Source organism: Nyctereutes procyonoides, unplaced genomic scaffold (genome assembly GCF_905146905.1).
Source record: "Nyctereutes procyonoides isolate TBG_1078 unplaced genomic scaffold, NYPRO_anot_genome, whole genome shotgun sequence".
In the NCBI taxonomy this organism is placed as follows: Eukaryota; Metazoa; Chordata; class Mammalia; order Carnivora; family Canidae; genus Nyctereutes; species Nyctereutes procyonoides.
In genome coordinates, this window is record NW_026575122.1 from 29,699,809 (window position 1) to 29,723,174 (window position 23,366).

Consider the following 23,366-nt stretch of genomic DNA (forward strand, 5'->3'; position numbering starts at 1 on the left):
GGAATGAAGAACACCTGTCAGGTGAGGAGTAGAAAGAGAAAGAGAAGATATATTCCACTAAACACGTGTCAGATCTGAACTGATGGCAGTTCTTCCTTGTACTCATGTCTTAGTCTCTTAAGTGAGGGTACTGTGCAAATAACTAGAAATAATGGAATGTAAAGCATAGAGATTAGTACTTCAGATTAGGATAAAGAATTAGACACTTGAGATTTTGCAAGTGTTTGAAGAATAAAAGGACTTAGAAGAATCAAAGAATTAAATTGACTTAGAAAGAGGGACTAGATTTAGTAGAGGAATGGTCATAGAGGTAAGAGCTACAGTATGGTGTTGTAGAAGCCACAGGAAAAGAATGGTATCAAAGATAAGTGGTCGTTTAGCATCATTTCTGAAAAGAGTTCACTGAATCTGGCTAGAAGGTGGTAAAAGGGGAATCCCAGATTTGGTTCTTCTATTAGTGTTCTTTCAATTTTTCTGTTACCCCTTTGTATTGTAATAATATTTTTTTTTTTATTTTTTAAAAAGATTTTATTTATTCATTCATAGAGACACAGAGACAGAGAGAGAGGGGCAGAGACACAGGCAGAGGGAGAAGCAGGCTCCTTGCAGGGAGCCTGAGCGGGACTTAACACCGAGGTACCCACTTGACAATCCTGTGATTGTATTGGACCACTGAAATCAAAATTAAAATCATTCCTTATAGCCAGTTTCCCCTCTGAATTCTCATTTCTTTTAGTAGAATGTCATTCTTCCTATCACTTAGGCTTCAAACCTTTCATTCATCCTGAGGGTTCCCTTCCCCCAGATCTAGTCACTGTATTGGTTTCTAAGAGCTGCTACAACAAATTACTGCAAACTATGTGGCTTAAAACATCAGAAAGGTATTGTTTCATAGTCCTGGAGGTCAGAAGTCCAAAATCAAATGCCTGTAGGGCCGTGCTCCCTCCAAAGGCTGGATCTGTTCCACACTTCTCTCCTAGCTTCTGGTGGTTGCTAGCACTCCTTGGTGTCCCTTGGCTGGTAGGCATATTATTTTATTCTGTCTCTTTGTCTTTATTTGGTGTTCTCCTTTTGCATCTTGTCTCTGTGTCCAGATTTCCCTCTTTTTATAAGGACACCAGTCATACTGGATTTAGGGGCTACCCTAATTTAATATAACCTCATTTTAACTTGATTTATCTGTAAAGACTCTTTTTCTGGAGAAGGTCACTCTAGAGTCTTTTACCAGCAACTAGTTTTCTAATTCTTTGGACTAGATTGTCCAACCATTTAGTTAAATTTTGATACTACATCACATTCCACAAGGTAAAGGGTTCAGTCTCAGGAGACTGCCTCTGTGTCAGATGCCAGGTCCCGGGCCACTGTACTTCTGACCAACTGGCTATGAATTGGAGATTCTCATGACTTTTTTTCTGGTCTGATACTTTGCTAGACTACTCACAGAACCCAAGAAAACAAATTACTTACATTTACTGGTTTATTACAAAGGTTACAACTCAGGAACAGCCAAATGGAAGAGATGCATAGAGCGAAGGATTGAGGGCAAGCATGGCGTTTCCATGTGCTCTCTGAGTGTGCCATCCTCCTAGCAAATCAGTGTGCTCACTAACCTGGCAACTGTGTAGGTTTCTTTGTTGAAGAGTTTTTATAGAGATTGATCTCCAATCCCCCTTCCTTCTGAGGAGTAGAGAGTTGGGGAATGCTACTGAAAATTCCCTCTCTCTTGGTCTTTCTGGTGGCCATCCCCATCTTGATGCTATTTAGGGGCCCAACCTTAAGTTACCTCATTAGCATAAACTCAGGGGTAATTGAAAAGGGCTGGTTGTGAATTACAAAAAACACTCCTATCACTCCGGAAATTCCAAGTATTGTAGGATCTCTGTGTTAGAAACCCAGGACAAAGACCAAATAAATTTTTTTTATATCATAGTCATGTTCTGAGGTTCTCAGTGGACATGAATATTTGGGAGACACTGTTCAATCCTTTACAGTCACTCGGGCCCATGAATTCTTTCTTTGTAATGTGTCTTGCATTTTTCCCCCTCCCCTCATTTCTTTTATTCCTGTTGCTAACATCCTAGCTCACTCAGGCTCTATCCACTAGACGGTTGCTCTGTATTCATTTAGCCAATTTACTCAACAGATTTATTGAGTACCTACTTATGTACCAGTTTTGTTCACTGGGATACAGAAATAAAAACTGTGCTGAGGAGCTTACATTGCAGTGTGTGGGTGACAGTAAAAAAATATTTTTCAGGTGGAGATATGTGCTAAGAGGAAAACTAAGGGGAATAGAGGATGCTCTTTGAAATAAGTGGTCAGGGAGGGCTTCTCTGATAACATCTGAGCAGAGACCCAAAGGAAGGGAGGAAGGATGCCACGTTTATGTAGGGGAACAGTGTTTCCAGACACGATGGCAAGTAAAAGAGGCAGGAGTCTGCTTGGTATGTTGGAGTACAAGGAGGGAGAGTTAGGTCACTGGAATAGAGACAGAAGTAGTAGGAGGCCAGGTGATGTTTTTATTCTTTGGTTTTTATTCTGAATGTGAGAGGAACACACTAGAGAATTCTAAATTGAAAAATAATATAATCTGCATTATGTATTTAGAAGAATCTCTGGCTATTGTATAGAGAGACAAATAGTGGAGTGGTGGTCAGATTCTGTTTATATTTTAAAGGTGGGGGTTTACAGTAGTTGTAGGGCATGAAAAATATAAATTAAATATGACTAAGATACTGGACTTGAACACTTAGTTAAAATAGAGTTGCCGTTACTGACATGGGACAGAAGGAAAAGGGTTTGGCAAAATACAGATACTTCTTTCGGACATGTTAGCTCTTTGAGATACCCATTAGATTTCCAGGTGGAGATTTTCAGTAGTCTGGTATAGATACCTGAATCAGGAATTCAGGAAGGAAGACTGGACTAGGGATAAAGACTTGGGAGTCATCATTGCATAAATGATATTGAAAGCAAAGGGATTGAATGAAGTCAGCTAGGAAGTAAAGGAAGACTGAGAAGAGAGTGAGTCTGAGGATTGAACTTTGAGGAATGCCAAAGTTTAGAAGTTGAGAAGAAAAGGAGGAGACTGAGAAGGAGTGGTAGGAGGACCAAGAAGGTTCTAGATGCCAAATGAAGAAAAGACTGTGAAGAGTGTCGGTGTTAGAGATATGAGGAGAGACAAGAAGTTATTAAAAAAAAAATGTAAGAGTTTGGGAGAATGATTAGATTAGGGGAAATTAGGATTGTCAGTGCAGTGCATAGCTGTGGGTATGTTTACCAACTGTGTTCAATTGTGTAGGCCCAGATGTGCAGTCACTAGAGTTGTATTTAATAAATGTCAAGTTTTGAAGAAAAGTGGAACTCAAGTCACGATATTGAGGGTGTCTGTAAAGAAATGATTATAATGATGGAGTCTGAGATACTCATTGGGTCTTTTAGTCAACCAACCAGCCAGTGCTCCTATTGCATTCTAGCTCATTTCTTGGCAACTAGTAAGTGCTTAGTGAATGGTTGGGTGTTTTACAGTGATGAGAATGAGGACAACATTGTCCTGAACCCTGGCATCAAGCCTATCTCCATCTTTGCCTCTTAGGAGGCAAACTTTGGAGTCTATCTCATACACTGATGCCATATCAAATTTCACAAAACAATGTCTTTTACTTACCAATCCCTTGCCTAGAGAACCTTCAGGGAAAACCACATCTCCAGAGTATTATAGATTCTCCCTAATTCATTTATTATCCTTTATAGAAAGCCCTTTCTCATAGTTGTACTTATAGGCTGGAATTCTCTTCAGAAATACCTATGTTTTATATTACCTATAGTTTATATAAGGCCCAGTGTAATGTGCATTCAGCGTGTGTGTTATGTGTATATATATTTGATTAAGATTTGATGATGAAATAAGAAAATTGCATATGCAGTTTAAATGAGCAATAAAAATGAAGAAATATGACTAGATTTTTAAGATGCAGGTTTATATAATCATACAATAATGAAATATTGAGCATTTCCATCTTTAAAGTGTCTGCTAACTAGTTGGACTAAAATTCCTAAAAGGAGCATATGCTTCTGATGGTGACAGACTAGGAAATATGTGGATAAGCTCTCCACATGAAAGCTAGAAGAATCGGACAAAGTATTTTAAAAAATATCGCCATGGAGAGCATTGAAGAATTAGGAGGCCAAGATCCTGGAGAGTGAGGAAACCTAGAGGTGAGCAAGGCCTGTGAAGAGTTGCTTTTCCCTTAGAGGAAACTGCTGATTCTAGAAGCAATAGTTGAGAGGCTGAGGAGTGAAGCAAAGCTTTTGACAACTTCACAGGGCTTAGGGAGCAAAAATTGAGAGAATCTGCCAGAGAGAAGATCTCAGGTCTAAGTACACTAGTGCTTTGGGTTGGGACCCCAAAGGGGAAGGATATATTCTTGGACTAAGAATAGTGAAACTAGCCTGGCCTTTGCAAGAATTGAAGCATAGCTTGCAAAGATAATGTCGGTCCTTCTAATTAGATTAAATTTACCCAAAATATTAGTTTTCTAGCTGCCTGCAAGAAGCAAATGTAAATCTACTTTAAGGGAAAATAACATTAAAGACTTCAAATTATTTCCATAGCTTATATAATAAAAGCTAAAAATAAGCATAAATAAAATATAATATAGCCATAAATACACTACATACCTATTAGAATAGCTAAAATCTGAAATACCAACTGTACTAAACACTGGCAAGAATATGGAACAAATAGGAAATCTGATTCATTATGTGGAATTAGAACAAAGTACAGCCATTTATTTTGGAATACACTTTGGTAGATTCTTACAAAAGTTAGACATAGTCAAACCATACCATCCAGCAGTCATGCTCCTAGATATTTATCCACATGAATGAAAACTTATATTCACACACACATTTATAGCAGCTTTATTCATTATTGTCAAAACTTGGAAGTAAGCAAGATGTCCTTCAATAGCTGAATGGATTAAAAAAAAGACTGTTATGTCCATACAATGGATATTTTTATTTAGTGATAAAAGGAAATGAACTGTCAGGCAATGCAAAGACATGGAGGAACCTTACGTGCATATTGCTAAGTGAAGGAAACCAGTCTGAAAAGACTATATGCTATATGATTTCAACTGTATGACATTCTGGAAAAGGCAGGACTGTGGATACAGAAAAAGCCCCTGTGATTGCCATGGGTGGTTGGGGGTAAGGTGTAGAGGGTAGGGATGAATAGGTAGACGAAACTATTCTATATAATAGAAACTATTCTATATAATACCATGATAGTGAATACATGATATTATGCATTTGGCAAAGCCTGTAGAACTGTACAACACCAAGAGTGAAACTTAATGTCAAATGCAGACTATAGTTAATAATAATGTTTCAATATTGGTTCATTAACTTTAATAAGTGTACCACACCCATGTAAGATGTCAATAATAGGAGAAACTGTGATGGGGGAATATATGAAAACTCTCTACTTCCTGTTATATTTTTCTATAAACCTAAAACTGCCCTATTAATAAAGAATCATCATCATCATCCCAGTCACACAAGGAAATAAGATAACATGGAAAATCAAGAGAAATGCTAACCAATATAAAGAGACTCCCCGATAGAGGATCTAGGCAATGGAGTTTAACAGATAAAGACTTTAAAATTACCATGTTATTATATGTTTAAAAAATACAAGCTTGAGAATTGCTCCAGAAAACAAAACCATTAAAATAAATAGCAAGGTTAGTACTAAAACAATAACTGAATTACAAACTTGTTGTATAGATTTAACTGCAGATATCATCGTCATCCTCAAGATACAACCAGAGATAAATGAAATAAAATATACATTAGGGAAATTTAAAATACCAACAGCTGATTTTTTTTTAAATGGGAATACTTTAGTCTAACAGGTTTTTTTTTTTAATTTTTAATTTTTATTTATTTATTTATGATAGTCACAGAGAGAGAGAGAGAGAGAGGCAGAGACACAGGCAGAGGGAGAAGCAGGCTCCATGCACCGGGAGCCCGATGTGGGATTCCATCCCGGGTCTCCAGGATTGCGCCCTGGGCCAAAGGCAGGCGCCAAACCGCTGCGCCACCCAAGGATCCCCCAACAGCTGATTTTTTAAAAAAGTGATAAAATTGATAAAGCCTTAGACTCATTTTTTTCCTAATTCACCACAAAATAGGTAGGTGAACACAGATACACAATATCATGAATGAAAAAGGGATATCACTATATATATTTTCTTCAAGATTTTATTTTTAGATAATCTCTACACCCAACATGGGGCTCAAATTCCAACTCCGAAATCACCAGTGGCATGCTCTACCGATTAAGCCAGCCTAGTGGCCCTCTTAAAGGCATTAGAACAACAAGAATATTACAAAAACAGCTATGCTAATTATGCAGTTTAGATGAAATGAACCAATTCTTTGAGGAACATCTTAACTAATACAGAAAGAATTAGATAATCTGAATAGTCCTGTATCTGTTAAGTAAATGGAAACCATAATTTAATGCCTGACTCATTTGGCTTCACTGATAAATTCTTCCAAATACTTAAGGAAGAAATAATACCATTCTTAACATAAACTTTCCCATAAAATAGAAAAGAGAGGAAAACATCCTTACCTATAAGGTTAGAACCCAATACTGTCATTATAAGAAAAAAAAATTACATCATAAACAGATATAAAAATCTTAAATACTAGCAAATTGAATCCAGTGATATATAAAAATGATAATATATCATGAACATGTAGGATTTATTCCAGGAATATAAGGTAGCTTAACATTCAAAATTGATTAGTATAATTCAACACTGTAATAGAACAAAGAAGAAAAACTATCATGATCATCTTAATAGACACAAAAATAATTGGCAAAATTCAACACCCTTTAATGATACATTCATTAAAATAAGAAGGGATATTGTAACTATAAAAGTTCTATATCTAACATCATACTTACTTATTAAATAATTGAATGCTTCCCTTTATGCACCCAAGTTCAGGAACAAGGGAAGTATGTTCACTGTCACCATTTTGTTTAACATTTTATGAGAGGCCCTAGCTAGCATAATAAGACAAGAAAAAGAAATAAAAAGATCAGAAAGGAGGAAGTAAAATTGTCATTCACACATGACATGATTGTATGGATAAAAGTACAAATAAATCTATCAAACTATTATGTACAATTTAAAAATTACAGAAAAAAAAGGTCAAGTAACAGTTAAATTTTTTTTTTGTTATCCCATTTGCTTTATTATTTCTGGCAATTCTGTGAATAACAACTAAATTTAAGCATTCGTATGCATCATTTTGTTATGCTTGCCCTCTTAGGCTATTATAGAGTTCAACAATCTTTTTTTGAGATATAATTGACATATAACATGTCAGAGTTTCAAGTGGACAACATAATGATTCAGTATTTTTATATATTGTGAAATGATCACAATAAATTAATCTAGTTAATATCCATCACCATACATAGTTTAAATTTTTTTTCTTGTGATGAGAACTTTTAAAATTTACTTTTAGCAATTTCCAGATACCTAATACAGTATAGTTACCATGCTGTACAATACATCCATGGGACTTGCTTTGTAACTAAGGGTTTATATCTTTGGACTCCCTTCTCCCATTTTACCCACACCTCACCCTCTGCCTCTGGCAGCCACCAGTTTGTTCTTTGTATCTGTGAATTTGTTTCCTTCATTTGTTGTTTAGATTCTCAACATAACAGAATATAGAGTATTTTGTCTTTCTCTGCCTGCCATAGTGCCCTCAGGGTCCATCCATGTTATAACAAATGACAAAATTTCCTTCTTTTTTATGACTGAATCATATTCCATTGTGTAAATAATTGCTAGATCATATTATAGTTCTATTTTTAATTTTTTGGGGAATCACTGTACTATTTTCCCTAGTGGCTGCACTCCTGTATTGCTGGTAGAGATGTAATTAATAGAACCACTTTGGAAAACTGGCAGTATTATTTATTAGAGCTGTGACTCACTTCTGAGTATGTACTCAAGAGGAATGAGTAGATTATATCCAGCAAAAACATGGAACATTCATAGAAGCTTTATTCATAATGGCCTTAAATTGAAACAATTCTAATTTTCATCAATAGGAGAATGGATAAGATGTATATTTATAAAATGGATGACAACATAACAATGGAAGAGAACTGTGCCATACAATAACATGTCTTAGTCATATGGACGGCATATTGAACAACAACAACAACAAAAACTCAGAGACTGAAGAGTATATACTGTATAATTTCTTTTCTTCAGGTAGACAGGTAGATAGAGTCTTAAATTACCTGTAAACACATATAAATACATACTCACGGTGATTAAGGACAGAAAAATGGTTCCTTTGCCAGGGTAGAGTGGAAGTGGCATGAGGCAACCTTTTGGGGGTGCTGGAGGATGGGAATCAATGGGAAGATGAGAAAGAATGCCCAAAGCAGTGTTATCTCCCAACTGTAAATAACCCAGATGACCCTCAGTGGTGGACTGGTAGATACATTAAACTACGTGATATTCATAAGTACAGTCTAAGATGTGGTAGTGAACTATTCCTGTAAGCAATAACACAAATCTCACAGTCCTTTGAGAAAGGATTCTTTCTTTCCTTTCTTTTTGAAATTCTTTCAATTTCAAAGAGAAAAAACATGGAACGTTCATAGAAGCTTTATTCATAATGGCCTTAAATTGAAACAATTCTAATTTTCATCAATAGGAGAACGAATAAGATGTATATTTATAAAATGGATGACAAAAAGAATTTCAAAAAGACTATGATTCTGTTCATATGAAGTTCAAAAATAAGGAAAACTATGCTATAGCTTTGGAAGTAAATTAGTTGGTTATCTTTTCAGAGGAAAGAAAGGGGTAGAGATTACGAGGAGGAAGGGTAGGGGCACTTCTGGTATAGCGGTGCTCTTGACCTGCAGGTCAGAATGTCAGCATTTGCTTTGTGAGTTTTACATTTTGCTTTACATTTACGTTCTGTGCATTTTTCTATAAGCCTGATATACTTCAAAAGAAAGAATTACAAAACAAATACCTGAAAGAGCTGTAGCTACTAAAGGAGTTGCAACAGTTATACATATTTTTCTATTAAAAAACAAACACTTCATTGTAAAAATGAAAAAATAATTATTTTTTAGATACTACTTTTGTACTCTACACTGATTTTTCCATATTAGAAAATGTTCCCTTTATAAAGTTTAAATTATTCCTTTTTAATATTTAGAAAGGCATACTTTCAAACTGAGATGCATGCATAATCCATCTTAGCTTTCTGATTCTTTACTGCTTTGGTAGCAATTTATCAGTTGTAAACATACTTTCTCCCCTCCTCCCCCAGAGATTTTATTTATTTATTTGAGAGAGAGAGATAGTGAGAGAGATCATGAGCTGAGGGAGGGGCAGCAGACTCTCATTGAGTAGGGAGCCCGATTCAGGGCTTGACCCTGGAACCTGAGCTGAAGGCAGCCGCTTAGATAACTGTGCCACCCAGGTGCCCCTGTAAGCATGCTTTTAATTTTAAAATTTTAGTTCTTTTATAAAACACATATCTTTTGGGAAAATAAGGAGCTTGTGATTCCTTATCAGGTGACAGGCAAGCTCATTAGTAAAATTTGACTCCTTCCTTTTTTAGATGCTTTACTTGCAGCAGTTTAGTTATTGATTCCCATTTTCTGGTTTGCATCCATAACAACTCCATTTGTCACATGAGGATATGAGGTACATCTGTGGCTTATTATCTTTGCAATTTTCAATAAGAATCATATCTACTAATCTTTCCTAGTATTCACTGAAAATATTTATCTCTAAGTAAAATTTCTTTTGTTGAGTAAAATGTTCTCTATATTTTGTTTAAATAGGAGATTTTGTATTAATGTACTTGCTCATATTGTTTCTTTTTTTCTAGAGAAAATCTCTTCATGAAAACAAATTGAAGAGACTACAGGAGAAAGTAGAAATCTTAGAGGCAAAGAGAGAAGAATTAGAAACAGAAAATCAGGTGTTAAATAGGTAATTGTATACATACATATCCCATGTAGTTAGTGACTTTGATATTACAGAAGTTTGATACTGAGTATAATGTACTGTTTTCTTTTAAAATTTCTCTCCTTTCCTCCTTCCCTCCCTTCCATTTCTCTGTAAGGCACTTGTTTTCTTTTACATTTAGAATTCTAAAACTGTTAGTTGTATTTCTAATTCATTATCCTTGTTGTTATTTTTTTTGGCTGAATGTTCCTTCACACCAAAAGGTCTTTAAACACATCCCAGGGATCCCTGGGTGGCGCAGCGGTTTGGCGCCTGCCTTTGGCCCAGGGCGCGATCCTGGAGACCCGGGATCGAATCCCACGTCGGGCTCCCGGTGCATGGAGCCTGCTTCTCCCTCTGCCTGTGTCTCTGCCCCTCTCTCTCTCTCTCTCTCTCTCTCTCTCTCTCTGTATGACTATCATAAATAAATAATAAAAAAAATTGAAAAAAAAAAAAAAAAGAATAGCTTTAAACACATCCCAGGCATTTATGTTATGATTGGGATTGACAGGAAAGGTCAGGAAAGTTCACTGGCTTTGGTAGACAGAAATGGTATGAGTTCTTGCTCCTGAGACAAGACAGTTGTAGCATTGCATAGTTCACAAAATGTAGCTAGAACTTTGAATCAAGACTTTTGATTTCTTGGTGTGGAAAAATATTATTGGCCCACAGCTTCTGGTTTTTCATTTACATTACAAACATAGCTAATAATTTGCATGATGAGCATTTTTGAGCAGAGGTGATTTGCCATATTAGTGCTAGTGGCATTATATGACCTATTTGATTCAAGTTAATACAAACTTATCAAATTCAGCTAATTTTAATGGGAGCTTTCATTCAGCATTAAAACAATGTTAGACTTTTCTGTAATGGAAATTGCCAATATCAAGCAGTGATGTTTAATAATGTGCACTGGCCTTCTTGGGTGTAATTATTATATAATGTGGAAGTTTGTTTTTTAGAACACCTGAAGTTTATAGACTTCTGGAATTCATATCTTTTTTTTTTTTTTTTGAGAGAGAGAGTAGGAGAGTGGGGGATATGCAGAGGGAGAGAGAGAATCTCTCTCTTTTTATTTTTTTTTATTCTTTTTTTAAATTTTTATTTATTTATGATAGTCACAGAGAGAGAGAGAGAGAGGCAGAGACACAGGCAGAGGGAGAAGCAGGCTCCATGCACCGGGAGCCCGACGTGGGATTCAATCCCGGGTCTCCAGGATCGCGCCCTGGGCCAAAGGCAGGCGCCAAACCGCTGCGCCACCCGGGGATCCCCTCTCTCTCTTTTTTTAAAGATTTATTTATTCATTCAGAGAGAGAGAGAGGCAGAGACACAGGCAGAGGGAGAAGCAGGCTACATGCAGGAAGCCTGACATGGGACTCGATCCCAGGTCTCCAGGATCACACCCCGGGCTGCAGGCGGCACTAAACCACTGCGCCACCAGGGCTGCCTGTAGAGAGAGAATTTTTTTTTTTTTAAGATTTTATTTCTTTATTGATGAGAGACACCAAGATAGGGAGAGAGGCAGAGACACAGGCAGAGGGAGAAGCAGGCTCCATACAGGGAGCCTGACGTGGGACTTTATCCCAGGTCTCCAGGATCATGTCCTGGGCTGAAGGCGGCGCTAAACCGCTGAGCCACCCAGGCTGCCCTAGAGAGAGAATCTTAAGCAGGCTCCACGATGAGCATTGAATTCAATATGGGGCTCAGTCACACAACGCTGAGATCATGACCTGAGCTGAAATCAAGAGTCGGATATTTAACTGATGGAGCCACCCGGAGTCCCGAATTCATGCAAACTTTATAATACTCTATTCCAAAGTATGAAGCCACCAAATTTATTCTAAAATAAAATTCAATTTATTACCTTTTCTATAACCATTCATTTAGAAATATTATCAATTCATGATTGGGCAGCTATGGCACTGATTTATCTAGAACTTTGAGTGGTTTTGAAATTGTATTTAATTAGTGGTGTGGTTGATGGTCAGGAAATTCACATCCAAAAGAGTGATGGTATGTAATTACAGGCCTGAAAAGTTAGCTTTATCAGCTTATCATCATTTTCCCCTAAAGTTGGTGGGTAGCTTCACCTGCCATCAGCTACATTTTTTAAAAGATTTGAGAGAGAGAGAGAAAGAGAGAGAGAGAGAAGGGAGTACATGCACATGCAGGTGGAGGACAGAGGGAGGAAGAAACTTGAGGCTTCCACTCAGTGTAGAGTCCCATGTGGGGACTCATGACCCTGAGATTGTGACCTGAGCCTAAACTAAGAGTCATCTTTACTAACTGCACCACCCAGGCACCCCCATTAGCTACAATTTTAATGATTAGGTTGAACAACATGAAATTCCCTGTAATGGACCATAAAATTTTACATAAAAATTAAATTGCCATAAAAATGGCAATTTTGTAAGATTCAACCTAGTGTTTTCTCTATTTCTATTTGATTCCTTCTATAAAATAAGGCACCCTTTTGGTTTAAGGAGTCTTTTAGTTTCAAGCTTCATGGGTTGGGGGAGTGCAGTGGAAATGAAAGTAAAAGTATCAAGAGTTTTAATCTTTGATTAATTGGCAAATTTAAAATGAGTTGATAGTTGGGGTGCCTGGTGGCTTAGTTGGTTAAGTTTCCAACTCTTGGTTTTGGCTTAGGTCATGATCTTAGGGTCGCAGTGTGGAGTGAAGCTTGACATAGAGCGCAATGTGCTCTGCTCAATCTTAAGTAGATTGTCATGCAGAGTATGACACAGGGAGTCTGCTGGAGATTCTCTCCCCCCACCTCCTCTAAAATAAATAAATCTATTAAAAAAAAAGAGTTGAGAGTTTGCAGTGCTAACAGTAATGCATATGATTAAGATGTCATATTCCTGTTTATCTTTCTAGATGGAATCTTATGTCTATATACAGATAAAGCTTACAATTTTGAAGTCCATTTTCTTCCAGTTTAAAATTATATTTTATGAATCATACTATTCTTCAATAGAATATAACTATTAAATAACAGAAACACTTTTTTTCTTTTTAAGACAAAATGTTCCATTTGAAGACTATACAAGGCTTCAAAAAAGACTGAGGGACATACAGAGAAGACATAATGAATTTCGAAGTTTAATTTTGGTTCCTAACATACCTCCAGCAGCATCCATCAATCCTGTTAGTTTTCAGTCATCAGGCACAGTTCCAGGCATGGACCTCTCCTTTCCTGCTCATATGCAGGTAGGAGCACTTATGTTAGAGGAAAAAAGGCACTAACATTTCTGTAAGTTTTTACCTATTTAAATTCAGGGTTAATATCTGTAGAAATTTGTTGAATCTATTCTATCCTTTAGTGATGGTGTTGGAATGAAATCTCCTGGGCAGTTGGAAAGAAGAAACTTGACTGAGGAGTCTTTGAGTAACCTAGAGTTTATAGCTCACTCAATTACTGGCTACTACTGAGCATTTACTAATGCTCTGCGTTAGGCATTTTCCATAAAATTATTTAATCCTAACGGAAAATACTTTGAGGGAAGGTGTTATTATTCCAGTTTACAGATGAGGAAGAGGAGTCTGAGGTGAAGTGACTTGCCTCAGGTCATAGCTAGTAAGTTACAGAATTGAGTGTCAGACCTCAGTCTGTCTGATTCCAAATCCTGGGCTCATTCCACTGTATCAGGTCCCTGAGATACTGGAGGAATCAAACTGATTGGGTGATTTTCAACAAGATGAGCTGTTAATAAGTAATTATATTTTATAATGTTGTAAGCAGCTAAGATTTTAGTCACTGAGTTGAATCTCAGACCAAGTGCTTTGTTTATAATAAATTGCTTTTAAACTCCAGCCTTGCTAGAACATTGCCATGTAAGTATGTCTGGGCCCTGCATTAGTATTTTCTAATTCACTCCCTGGTGGGTTTTATACCTAGACAGAAGAGCAGACTTTGGGAGTTGCTTAAGGCTAGTGCCTTAGGCAGGGGAGAAGTGAAGACTAGTTAGTAGTCTGGCCCATGCTGCTGTCTTCTCAGACTGCTTAAATGGTCATCCTTTCCCTGCCAGATGCTGCAGGCCTGAGTGAAAGAGCCACTCAGCCTGTTGCCTGACAGTTATTTTTCCAGCCGCTTTTCTGAGGGTTTTTTGTTTGTTTGTTTGTTTTGTTTTTTGTTTTGCTTTTAAGGAGGAACAGCATCAAAGGGAACTCTCTCTACTTCGCAAAAGACTAGAAGAACTAGAAACAACACAAAGGAAACAACTAGAGGAACTTGGATCTACGGGGGAATGATGTTCTTGGAGAAAAAGCAGATCAAAAGGGATGAAATCAGTGTGACTCAATAAAGCTTGAAGTTTTAACGTATGTGGCATTTAGATACTGTATTACTGTGTGCCTCAAGAAAAGGTACTGGCTACATGCTCTGTTGCATCAGTGTCAGGATTGTAGGATTATACTAATGACAGGTCAAGCGTTAAAACAGCTCCAGAAATATTTAGGATACTTATTGGCAACCCTTTGAGAATGTTAAAAAAAAAAAAAAAGAAAGAAAGAAAGAAAGAAAAGAAAAAGAATGAACTGGGGAATCAGGTTTTTAAATTATTTTATTAATTTAGCTTTGAAATTTTTTGGTATTTTGCCTGAAATATGCCCATGTTGAATTCCTTCTGCCTTTTTGAGGTGCTTGTTAGTAACAGGATCAGTAAACATTTTCCAGTTTACAAGAGTTCTAAACCTCTAGTTCTTGAAAAAAAAAATACAATTTAAAGGTCAGCATTAAAAAATAAAACTTGAAGATCTCTAAATATTACAAAATGCTACCATTCTAAAAGCTGTGTGCACATAATTAAAGAGCTTAATAAATATTTTTCTATATTGTGTGTTTAATTTTATTTTGACCAGTGTGTATTTACCAATGCAGATGATGTCCCTGATTGATATTTTCTAGTTCATTATAAATGTTTATTTCTGTGTATCCCTAACCTCTTTTAAAGGAATTCTGCTGGAATAACTTCACGTGAACAAGGCAGAGTTGCAAGTCCGCCAAACTAAGTGGAATGTTCATTATCCAGAAGTCTTCAGGATCAAAAGTCCAGGTAGACAGATAGTGGAGGCCAGGGGTATAACTCCTTAGCATCATTTAAAAGAAACTAGATTTACCTACTACATTACAGAGCTGCTTATTTCATATATGCACTGGCACCTAGAGAATTTCCACAGAGCTACTTAGAATAAAAAAATCTATTATAACTAGAACATTGGAAGGGAGGGAAAAAAGACGAGCAGTCCATATTTACGTCAAAATGTTTATTTTTGGATATAGACATTTAAAACATTCATCTCCAAGTACAGCTTCAATCAGGTATACAATAAGAAATAGACTTTAAATCCCTAATACGGAAAAGGTAACAGAATTAATTTTTAAATGCTGCTGTAGACACTAGTGTTAGGAAAAAAAGTTTATAAATGAATTGTTTGCACCAAAAAAATATGCAAAGAAACTTGAAAATAGAAGTTGTTTGCCATTTGTTTCTCTGGTTGCTGTTTAATATAGACCCAGTGACTGATTGTCTTCAGCACACATCTAATTTGGCCATGTACTGCATTTGGCTAATGTGATCCAAAATATGATCTAGATAGTGCTTTTCACTGGAGGATTGACAAACACGCTACATACATTAGTGAATCTTCACACCACCTCAGTGAGGTAGGTTAGAAATATTATACAGAAATTGAGGCACGAAGAGGTAAGTGACTTGCCCAAAGTTCCCAGCAGCATCGTCCCTGGAAGAGGAGGTAAGGCTCCCCATGGGACTCGTGCCAGAGAGCTGGACAGGGACACCCTCATGTAGCATTTACTGAATACTTAGATAAAGCTGTAGCTGATCCTTTTCTTAGCATTTCTGTACCCTAAAGAAGGGAAGTCTTTTGGGCAACTCTCCTACCCTTGGCTCTCAACTGTCCTCCTGTTACTCTCTTATGAATGCCTTCACATCAAGACTGTAGAAGCCTTCAATGGGGACCAGACCTCTCACCTTTATACTTGTAAGTAACCTATTTGGTAGTATTTTTGAGGTGTGTCCATTGGACAGACAATGGTCAAAAGTGACAGGATTGGGAAGGTGCCTATCTGGGTAGTAGCTGCTTATTTGATCATTTTATTGAGGTATCACCTCTTACTCTGCCAGATATTGAGGAGCAAAAAGAATTTCATTTTTGAAGTCAAATTCACCTTTAACTGCTGATAATCCGGTACAGTGTTGGTAAATGACTTTATGATCAGTGTTTTATTTGCTACTTGAAAAATTGTCTTATCCTTGGTGCTCCAAATCCCAGATTAAAAGGTGCCACAAGGAAAGTTGAGAGTTGCCAATTACATTTTTTTTTTACTTGTAATAGAAGGAAAACACAGTGGTATTAAAATTGGTCATGAGCAGCAAAAATTCAGGAATAAAAAATCAGCAATAAAAAGACTACAGTATAACTGGATAGGGAATTCTTTAAAAAGAAAGGCATGAATAAAATGGGTATTTTGAATTCTTTCTCTTGTGAGGAATACTTTCAAAAAGTACATAGACTAAGATACCAAGTTGTATACTAATATTTTTCAGGCCTTGGGCCTCAAATATATATATTCATATATAATAACTCCAGTGTGAACAGCAATTTCATGAAATGTAAAATGTATCTTTTTTTTTTTTTTAAATCACACACAGTATTTATAACCACAGGGTTCACCAGAAATCTAAAGCAAGGAGACACGAAGTATAGAAATGTAGGATTTAGGGGAGGGAGTTATTCTTCTACAGGTAGCTCTGATCAAAGTTTTTAGACAGAAATAAACTGACTTTTTTTTTTATAATAGCCAACATGTCCACTAGCAAATACATTTAGTATGAAAAAAATGAAAAAAAGGAACACACATCAGGACACAATGGGTAAAATGCTGTTGCATTTAAATAAAGCCTCCTCACTCTCCTTGCTTTAGAGCTCCTTAAGTGAAATGGAGGTGAGCTGGATGGAGTGCAGATGGTGACCACTGAAAAACACGAGCCCTTTCAACAATGTTGCAACACTGTCAGTTTTTGGTTTAAAAACACACACACACACTCACAAATGCTAAGTGTACACACTACCAAATTCTGTGGTCAGCTTTTCCAAGAACTACTGGGGAAAGTTTCAATGCTGCAAATCCTCGAGGTTGCCCTAACACCCCCACCTTGTTTCCAAATGACTCATTTCACATTTTCTTTTGATCACTGGCAGTGTCCCCTTTTCTGCAGAGGTGCAGTGTAGCCATAAGTGCTACATAACTGTAGTTTTCAAACAAAACCTCTTTATCATTGTGCTTAAGTAAGTGGAGACTGTAGTTAACAATACTGACACTTGCTTACTGGCCCTGTATTCTCTGTAAACAAGGAGGCTGTTTGCAACAACCACTTCGACTCTATTTACAGAAAGGTTCCCACAGTATAGGCACAGGCACAGTGGTTGGTTTGCTTTCTAAAAGCTGTGCATGTGCCTTGGTCTCTAAAAGACAGTGCTCAAAGTGGAACCTATGTGCAAACTTTAAAAATTAACGACACAGAGTAGCTCAAGCAGCCATTTTCTCCCAAGTCGTCTGAAGAATTTTGCCAGATTAAGCCAGTCCCCAGAGTGCTTACATCCACTTGCATTTCTTCTTTTCATCAAATAAGACTTTTACATGCAAGAGTTGTTTCTGAGCTTCTTCCAGCCCTCGTTCTCTTTCTAGTTTATTTAGAATCTGTTGACAATTAGAACAGTTATTTTAGATATTGTGGTTTTTAGCATTACAATTCTGGGATTTTTTTTTTTTTTTTTTGCATTCCTGATGCCGTGAGTGGTAAAAATCTGTATGAAACAGATGCCAACATTTTCTTCGATAATTTACATACTCACTTTGCAAGTTGTTTTTGCTAAGTCATTATCACAGGATCAACAACACTTTGGCTTAAAATAGAAGCTAGCAAGAAATACCAACTATTTGCTTACAAATATGGGGCCAGACTTCCAAGGCCCTGTTTTATGCATTATGTCACAGCCATTCCAAGCACAGCAAGCATTCTGGGCAGCCAACATGCAGGCAGCAAGTATTTCTTCTTAAATGCAGCAGGCAGGGGCATCCTGGTCAGCGTTCTTCATTTCCCTCCCCTCCCCTCCCCAGTGCTTCCCGTCTAACCCCTGGCCCCTGGAAAGAGGGATGCTTATCATGTTTAAGGAACTCATTGCCTCTACCCTACCTTAGCGCTTCACTTGATCTTCAAGTAGCAAATGGAATTGGTGAGCTATTCTCACCATTGACATGGATAGCCTGTCCCAGCATGACTGAGTGGGGGGGAATCAGGGAAGGGGGAATTAACATATATTTGGAAACAGCGCATCTGATGACTGTGTCTGTGTGAATCCCCAAAGAAAAAAATCCAGATTAAGGAGAATTAATCATAAAGGAGAATGGTTTATTGAAATAGTTGCTTAAAGTTAGAAATATGTTATACTTTCATAGATCTATTGAACACAGTATCTAGGCAATTTAACAAGCTTAGCTTTCACTTCAGCAGGTTACAATCAAGCATAAGCTGGCCCTATTTAATAGGGCCACTACTTACTCTTCAAAGTTATCTTGAGTCAGTGTGGCTACAGACCCCGTTAACTCAAACGTAAATTCCGACTGGTCCAAAGGTGGGCAGCATGATAAAACTATAAGAGGGGCAGCCACATGCAGGGTCTGGCTTGGTGCCAGGATCCCCCATCTCACACAGGCTTCCTGGCTTCCCTTTCTGGCTAGGGATGCCAGAGCTGTCCTGAGACCTATAGAATGCTTTATAACCAAATCCTGGTGACTGATTCACATCAATTTTTTTAAATGTTATTTAAAATCTTACCTCATCAAAATATTTTACGATGTATTTGTAGATTTCTGTCAAGGCCACTTCTTCATTAAATTCATTTTCATGTTTCTTAAAAAAAGAAAGTCTTGTTGAAAGGATTCTCAAGTGACTTTTTTTTTTTTTTAAGTAACCCAATATTATCTTACTTGTGCCATTTATTTTGGGAGGGGAGAGAGAATCTTAAGCAGCCCCCACACCTCACACAGAGCCTGATCGCAGGACCCTTGAGATCAAGATCTGGGCCAAAATCCAAGAGAAGCTGAACTGACTGCATCACCCAGGAGCCTCCCCCCCCCCCTTTTTTTAAAGATTTTATTCATGAGAGACACAGAGAGCGGCAGAGGGAGAAGCAGGCTCCCTACAAAGCGCCAGATGTGGGACTTGATCCCAGGACCCCGGGATCACGCCCTGAGCCAAAGGCAGAAGCTGAGCCACCCAGATGCCTCGCCCCTCTTATTTCTACTTTCTAGCAATACCTTAGATTCCTGAGTTAAGAATTCTTCCATTTCCGAAGATGACAATGGAGGCAAATCCCTGATTGCTTTGTAATAAGATTTTACTTCCTCTTTGTAGGTTGGGATATCCTTGGCATAGAGAAGTTTATTAGTTGGTGCTTCCTGAAAAAAAGAGCAGCCATGGCCCAGAGTAAAAAACCATGGGGAATTTGTAACAGTACCAGTGTAGCTGAACGTCCGCCATGATTACCTCCTAGTAACAAGGCTTGGTCATGCAGTGGGCCTTCATAAACGTTGACTGAATGACTGACTGCTATCTAGATAGTTCTGGTGAGTCACTGTTCTTTTTAGGCGGATTAAATGCTAATATATTCTGCCTTCCTCTCAGAAAAGAACTAAAATTATTATTTTTGCATGATTTTGAGTTAACTGTAACAATGGAACTTATTTCAATCATAGTTCATTACTAATGGTTGTAAAAAGCCTGAATTAAAACATTTGCTCTCATCCTCACCCACCAGTGAATTTTGGCATTTATGAAAGACTTGATTGTAGGTCTGATTGAGCCCTTTATATAACCATGAAAGTGGTTAAGTAATTGGCAGTGGTGGATTCTTCTGCTTGTCCCTTTCATTAGATTATAAAGATCTTTCACTGTCCGCAAGGAAGTACACGGTCGTTAGTATTGGGGGCTCTGATGCTGATTTTGCAAAAGTTCCCTGTCAGCTTGAATGTTTTTATGTAATTAGAATAGTGATCATATTAACAATCAAGATTTTATTTTTCAGTCATTTTTCAAAAATATTTAAAAACTCTCCTACTCAGGTAAGATGGGCGAGTTAAAAATAGGTCTAATGTCCCAGTACCTTTTTAAATGTATTGAGGGCACGAATAGCCATATTAGTGGCTGCATCACTGTGAAGGATGCCTGCACTGAGGTATTACTGAGATTTTTTGCACTTATCGAGTAGAACTCCTAAATCATGTGATCGTGCATTCGATAAAAATTTATTTAGACTGGCAAATGTTGAATGTAAAAAGATAAAGAAGACTAATACCTGCCTTTAAGCAGCTTATAATCTAGTTGGGGAAACAAACTTTAACACAGTGCTTACTATGATACTAGTAATTAGTAGCAGGGTATAAAGAAAAGCACAGTGGAGTTGGACAAATCAGGGATCCTAATCACTTTGTGGGATCTTAACCAAGACTTTAACCTCTCAGAACATCAATTTCCTCATCTATAAAATAAGGGTAATAACCACCTTATGTGGTTCTTGTGATGATTACTGTGTTCTTGGTATATTTCACTTAACAGCCGCCTTTTTTTTTTTTTTTTAAACTGAATGAAGCAGCATTTTACTCTTTCATTGCATTGGTCAAATGAAGAATGGGTGTGGGCAATGTGTCAGGAATGGTCACAGAGTAGGTATATTTAGACTGATCACAGTCTCCTACAGTTTCTGGTACACATGTTTGCACAGTGAATGAATGAGTAAGTTTCACTAGACACAGGAGTAATGAGACAGAAAGGGATACAAAAACAAGTTCATGCTAAGTTTCAGAAAAGTAAAAGCTGTAACATAGAAAGCATATGGAGTTTGCCAGAAAAGAGACTTGACACCCAATCAGGAAGGGCCATGTGGCACTGTGAAGATTTTACCTGGTAGGTAATAGGAAGTATTTACAATTCTTAAGAGGAGACCTGAGACACAGTGAAAAGGAAAAGATGGGGGGATGAGACAGCTGGGGCCAGGAGACCAGTTCTGAGGCAGGTGTCCCAGCGGGGAGGGGACCAACAGATAGGACAGAATGAGAAATAGTGACCAAAGGAGTTTACCTTGAGAGACAAAGGGGATGCTAGAAAGACAAAAGTACAGACAGGTTTGTTTTGCAGAAATAGTGGTGACAGTATAGATTCAGACTAGGAGGCTGAGGCACCTGTGAAACGTCAGTGCATTTCATTCCAGGCACTCTCAATCCTTATACCAAAGGCACACTGCTCAGATATTGCTCAGTTTATGCTTGAATAAGACCAAAACATCCCTTTCATATTTGGCTCTGTATTTTTATCTTTCTTTGATGTCCTGGGGCTTTTGCTCAGCAAAGAAAGCCAAAAGAAAAACAGTATCGATATTTTGATTATGAATTGACGAGCTGGTGGTGGTAGAAATCTCAGGCAAGATTTTCTTCCCCATAAGCAATTTGTTATATTGAAATAGACTCTTAGGTATACAGATGACCCTTGAGCAGCATGGTTTTGAACTCTGTGGGTCTGCTCTTACTCTACATGGCGTTTTTTCGATACAGTACAGTAAATACGTTTTCTCGTACAGTTTCCTTACTGTTTTCTCTGGCTTTATGGTAAGAATGCAGTATATAATACCTATAACATATACAAAATATGTGTTAATTAGCTGTTTATATTAGCAGTAAAGCTTCCAGTAGGCTATTAACAGTTAAGTCTTGGGGAAGCCACAAGTTGCAGGTAATTTCAACTACATGAAGGATTGGTACCCATCACGCCCCATTATTCAAGGATCACCTGTATTCAGATGGGATTAAGTTAGCTAAGCAAATTTCAATAGTTTCAGTAGTGTCTGAAGAATGCTTTTCTAGGAAACAAAATTTATACTTTGTGGTAAAAGTATTCGTAGGCAGAGTTCCTCAGTAGGATGGAGATAATCATCTTTTTTAATATATGTAAACTAGTTGAAAAATAAATTTGGTAGCTTTTAAAGAAAAGCAAATTTTCAGTGACTACCAATGACTGTTTCTTTTTATCTTCCATGGTTTAGACAGTTGTTTATTGTTTGGATGTTTACAAGAAAAAAAGCTTGAGACTCACAGGAGTACACATAAGCAACACTAAAGCTAGGACTTACCTTCCCAAGTTGCTGCTCCGTGAGAGAAAATGCGTCCATGAATGCCTGGGCAATCACAGATAAACAGCCGTCTATGTGTGGTGTCTTCTTAATGTCAAAGACAAACTGAGGGTTCTTCAGGATGTTTACCCAGAAGCGAAGAGGAAGGCTGTTCCAAAGAGAAATCTCCTTTCAGATACAGCCCTCCGTAGGAGGCGGATGCTCTGTTTATCGCAGTTTGTAAACGGGTGTTTTTGCCCTTGTTACTGAAGTATGCACGTCAGCTTTGCCAAACATACCAAGCGACAGATGGCAGCATCGCTTAGAACACGAAAGGGTTAAACTGACAAGCGCTACTGAAAGGCAAGACTAGAACAGGAGAAATGCAAAAGTGGCCACTGACAAGACAAGAATTTTCTCCAAATGGTTCTGGATTGTATTAGACGGTGGTCACCCATGAAAACGTTTGATCGTGTCTCCAGAACTTCCTCTTCTCACCCCCTCTAAGTGCCACACCCTGGCCTAAGCCACTGTTGTCTCTCAGCTGGGTTATTAGCCCCTAGAACCCCACAGTTCATTCTCCCACAACTACCAGCGATCTTCCTAACACAGGGTCAGATCATGTCTCTCCTCTGCTCAAAACCCTCTGTGCTCTCCATCCGCCTCGGGTGACAGTCCCTGTATGGTCTGGGCCATGACCCTCATCTGCTACTCTTCACCTTATTCCTTCCAACTCCACTATTGGGCGCTTTGTCATTCTTCATGCATACCAGCAAGCTTGTAGTTCCAGACTTTTGCTTTTGCTGTCCATCTTCCAGAAACTGTCCTCAGATAGTTTCATGGTTTATGCCCTCTCCTCTTTCAAGACCTGACTCAAGTATCATCTCTGACCACTCTATTCTGTTACTCTCTATCCTTTCCCACCTTGTCTGCTGTACTAAACTTCTAATATACTATAATCTACCTAGTGCCATTAAAATGCAAGCCCTAAGAGAACACAAATTTTTGTCTATTACATTTATTGCTATATCTCTAGCACCTAACAGTGCTAGGCACATAGTAGGTACTCAAATGAGTATTTGAATATGAACCTGGGAA

At 37.7% G+C, this 23,366-nt stretch overlaps 2 protein-coding genes across 5 annotated transcripts in view; one reads left to right on the top strand and one right to left on the bottom strand.

The window, feature by feature from the left end:
* CEP83 (centrosomal protein 83) overlaps nucleotides 1-14,915 on the top strand; it is a 124,565-nt gene extending 109,650 nt beyond the window's left edge. For 3 of the 4 annotated variants that reach the window (XM_055336231.1, XM_055336233.1, XM_055336232.1), the window contains exons 14-16: nucleotides 9,961-10,064; nucleotides 13,103-13,292; nucleotides 14,229-14,915. In XM_055336231.1, coding sequence (XP_055192206.1) covers nucleotides 9,961-10,064; nucleotides 13,103-13,292; nucleotides 14,229-14,333 — 399 coding nt within the window. In that variant the 3' untranslated portion in view covers nucleotides 14,334-14,915. Of the gene's footprint in view, nucleotides 1-9,960; nucleotides 10,065-13,102; nucleotides 13,336-14,228 lie in introns of all 4 variants that reach the window. The other variant, XM_055336235.1, reaches the window with a different exon arrangement.
* Nucleotides 14,916-15,326: 411 nt separating this feature from the next.
* The window catches only part of PLXNC1 (plexin C1), a gene marked incomplete at its 5' end in the record, with an annotated part of 136,848 nt that continues 128,808 nt past the window's right edge, over nucleotides 15,327-23,366 (bottom strand). Inside the window, 4 exons of the mRNA XM_055336230.1 lie at nucleotides 15,327-17,805; nucleotides 18,944-19,018; nucleotides 19,426-19,566; nucleotides 22,290-22,437. Coding sequence (XP_055192205.1) covers nucleotides 17,701-17,805; nucleotides 18,944-19,018; nucleotides 19,426-19,566; nucleotides 22,290-22,437 — 469 coding nt within the window. The remainder of the gene's footprint in view (nucleotides 17,806-18,943; nucleotides 19,019-19,425; nucleotides 19,567-22,289; nucleotides 22,438-23,366) is intronic.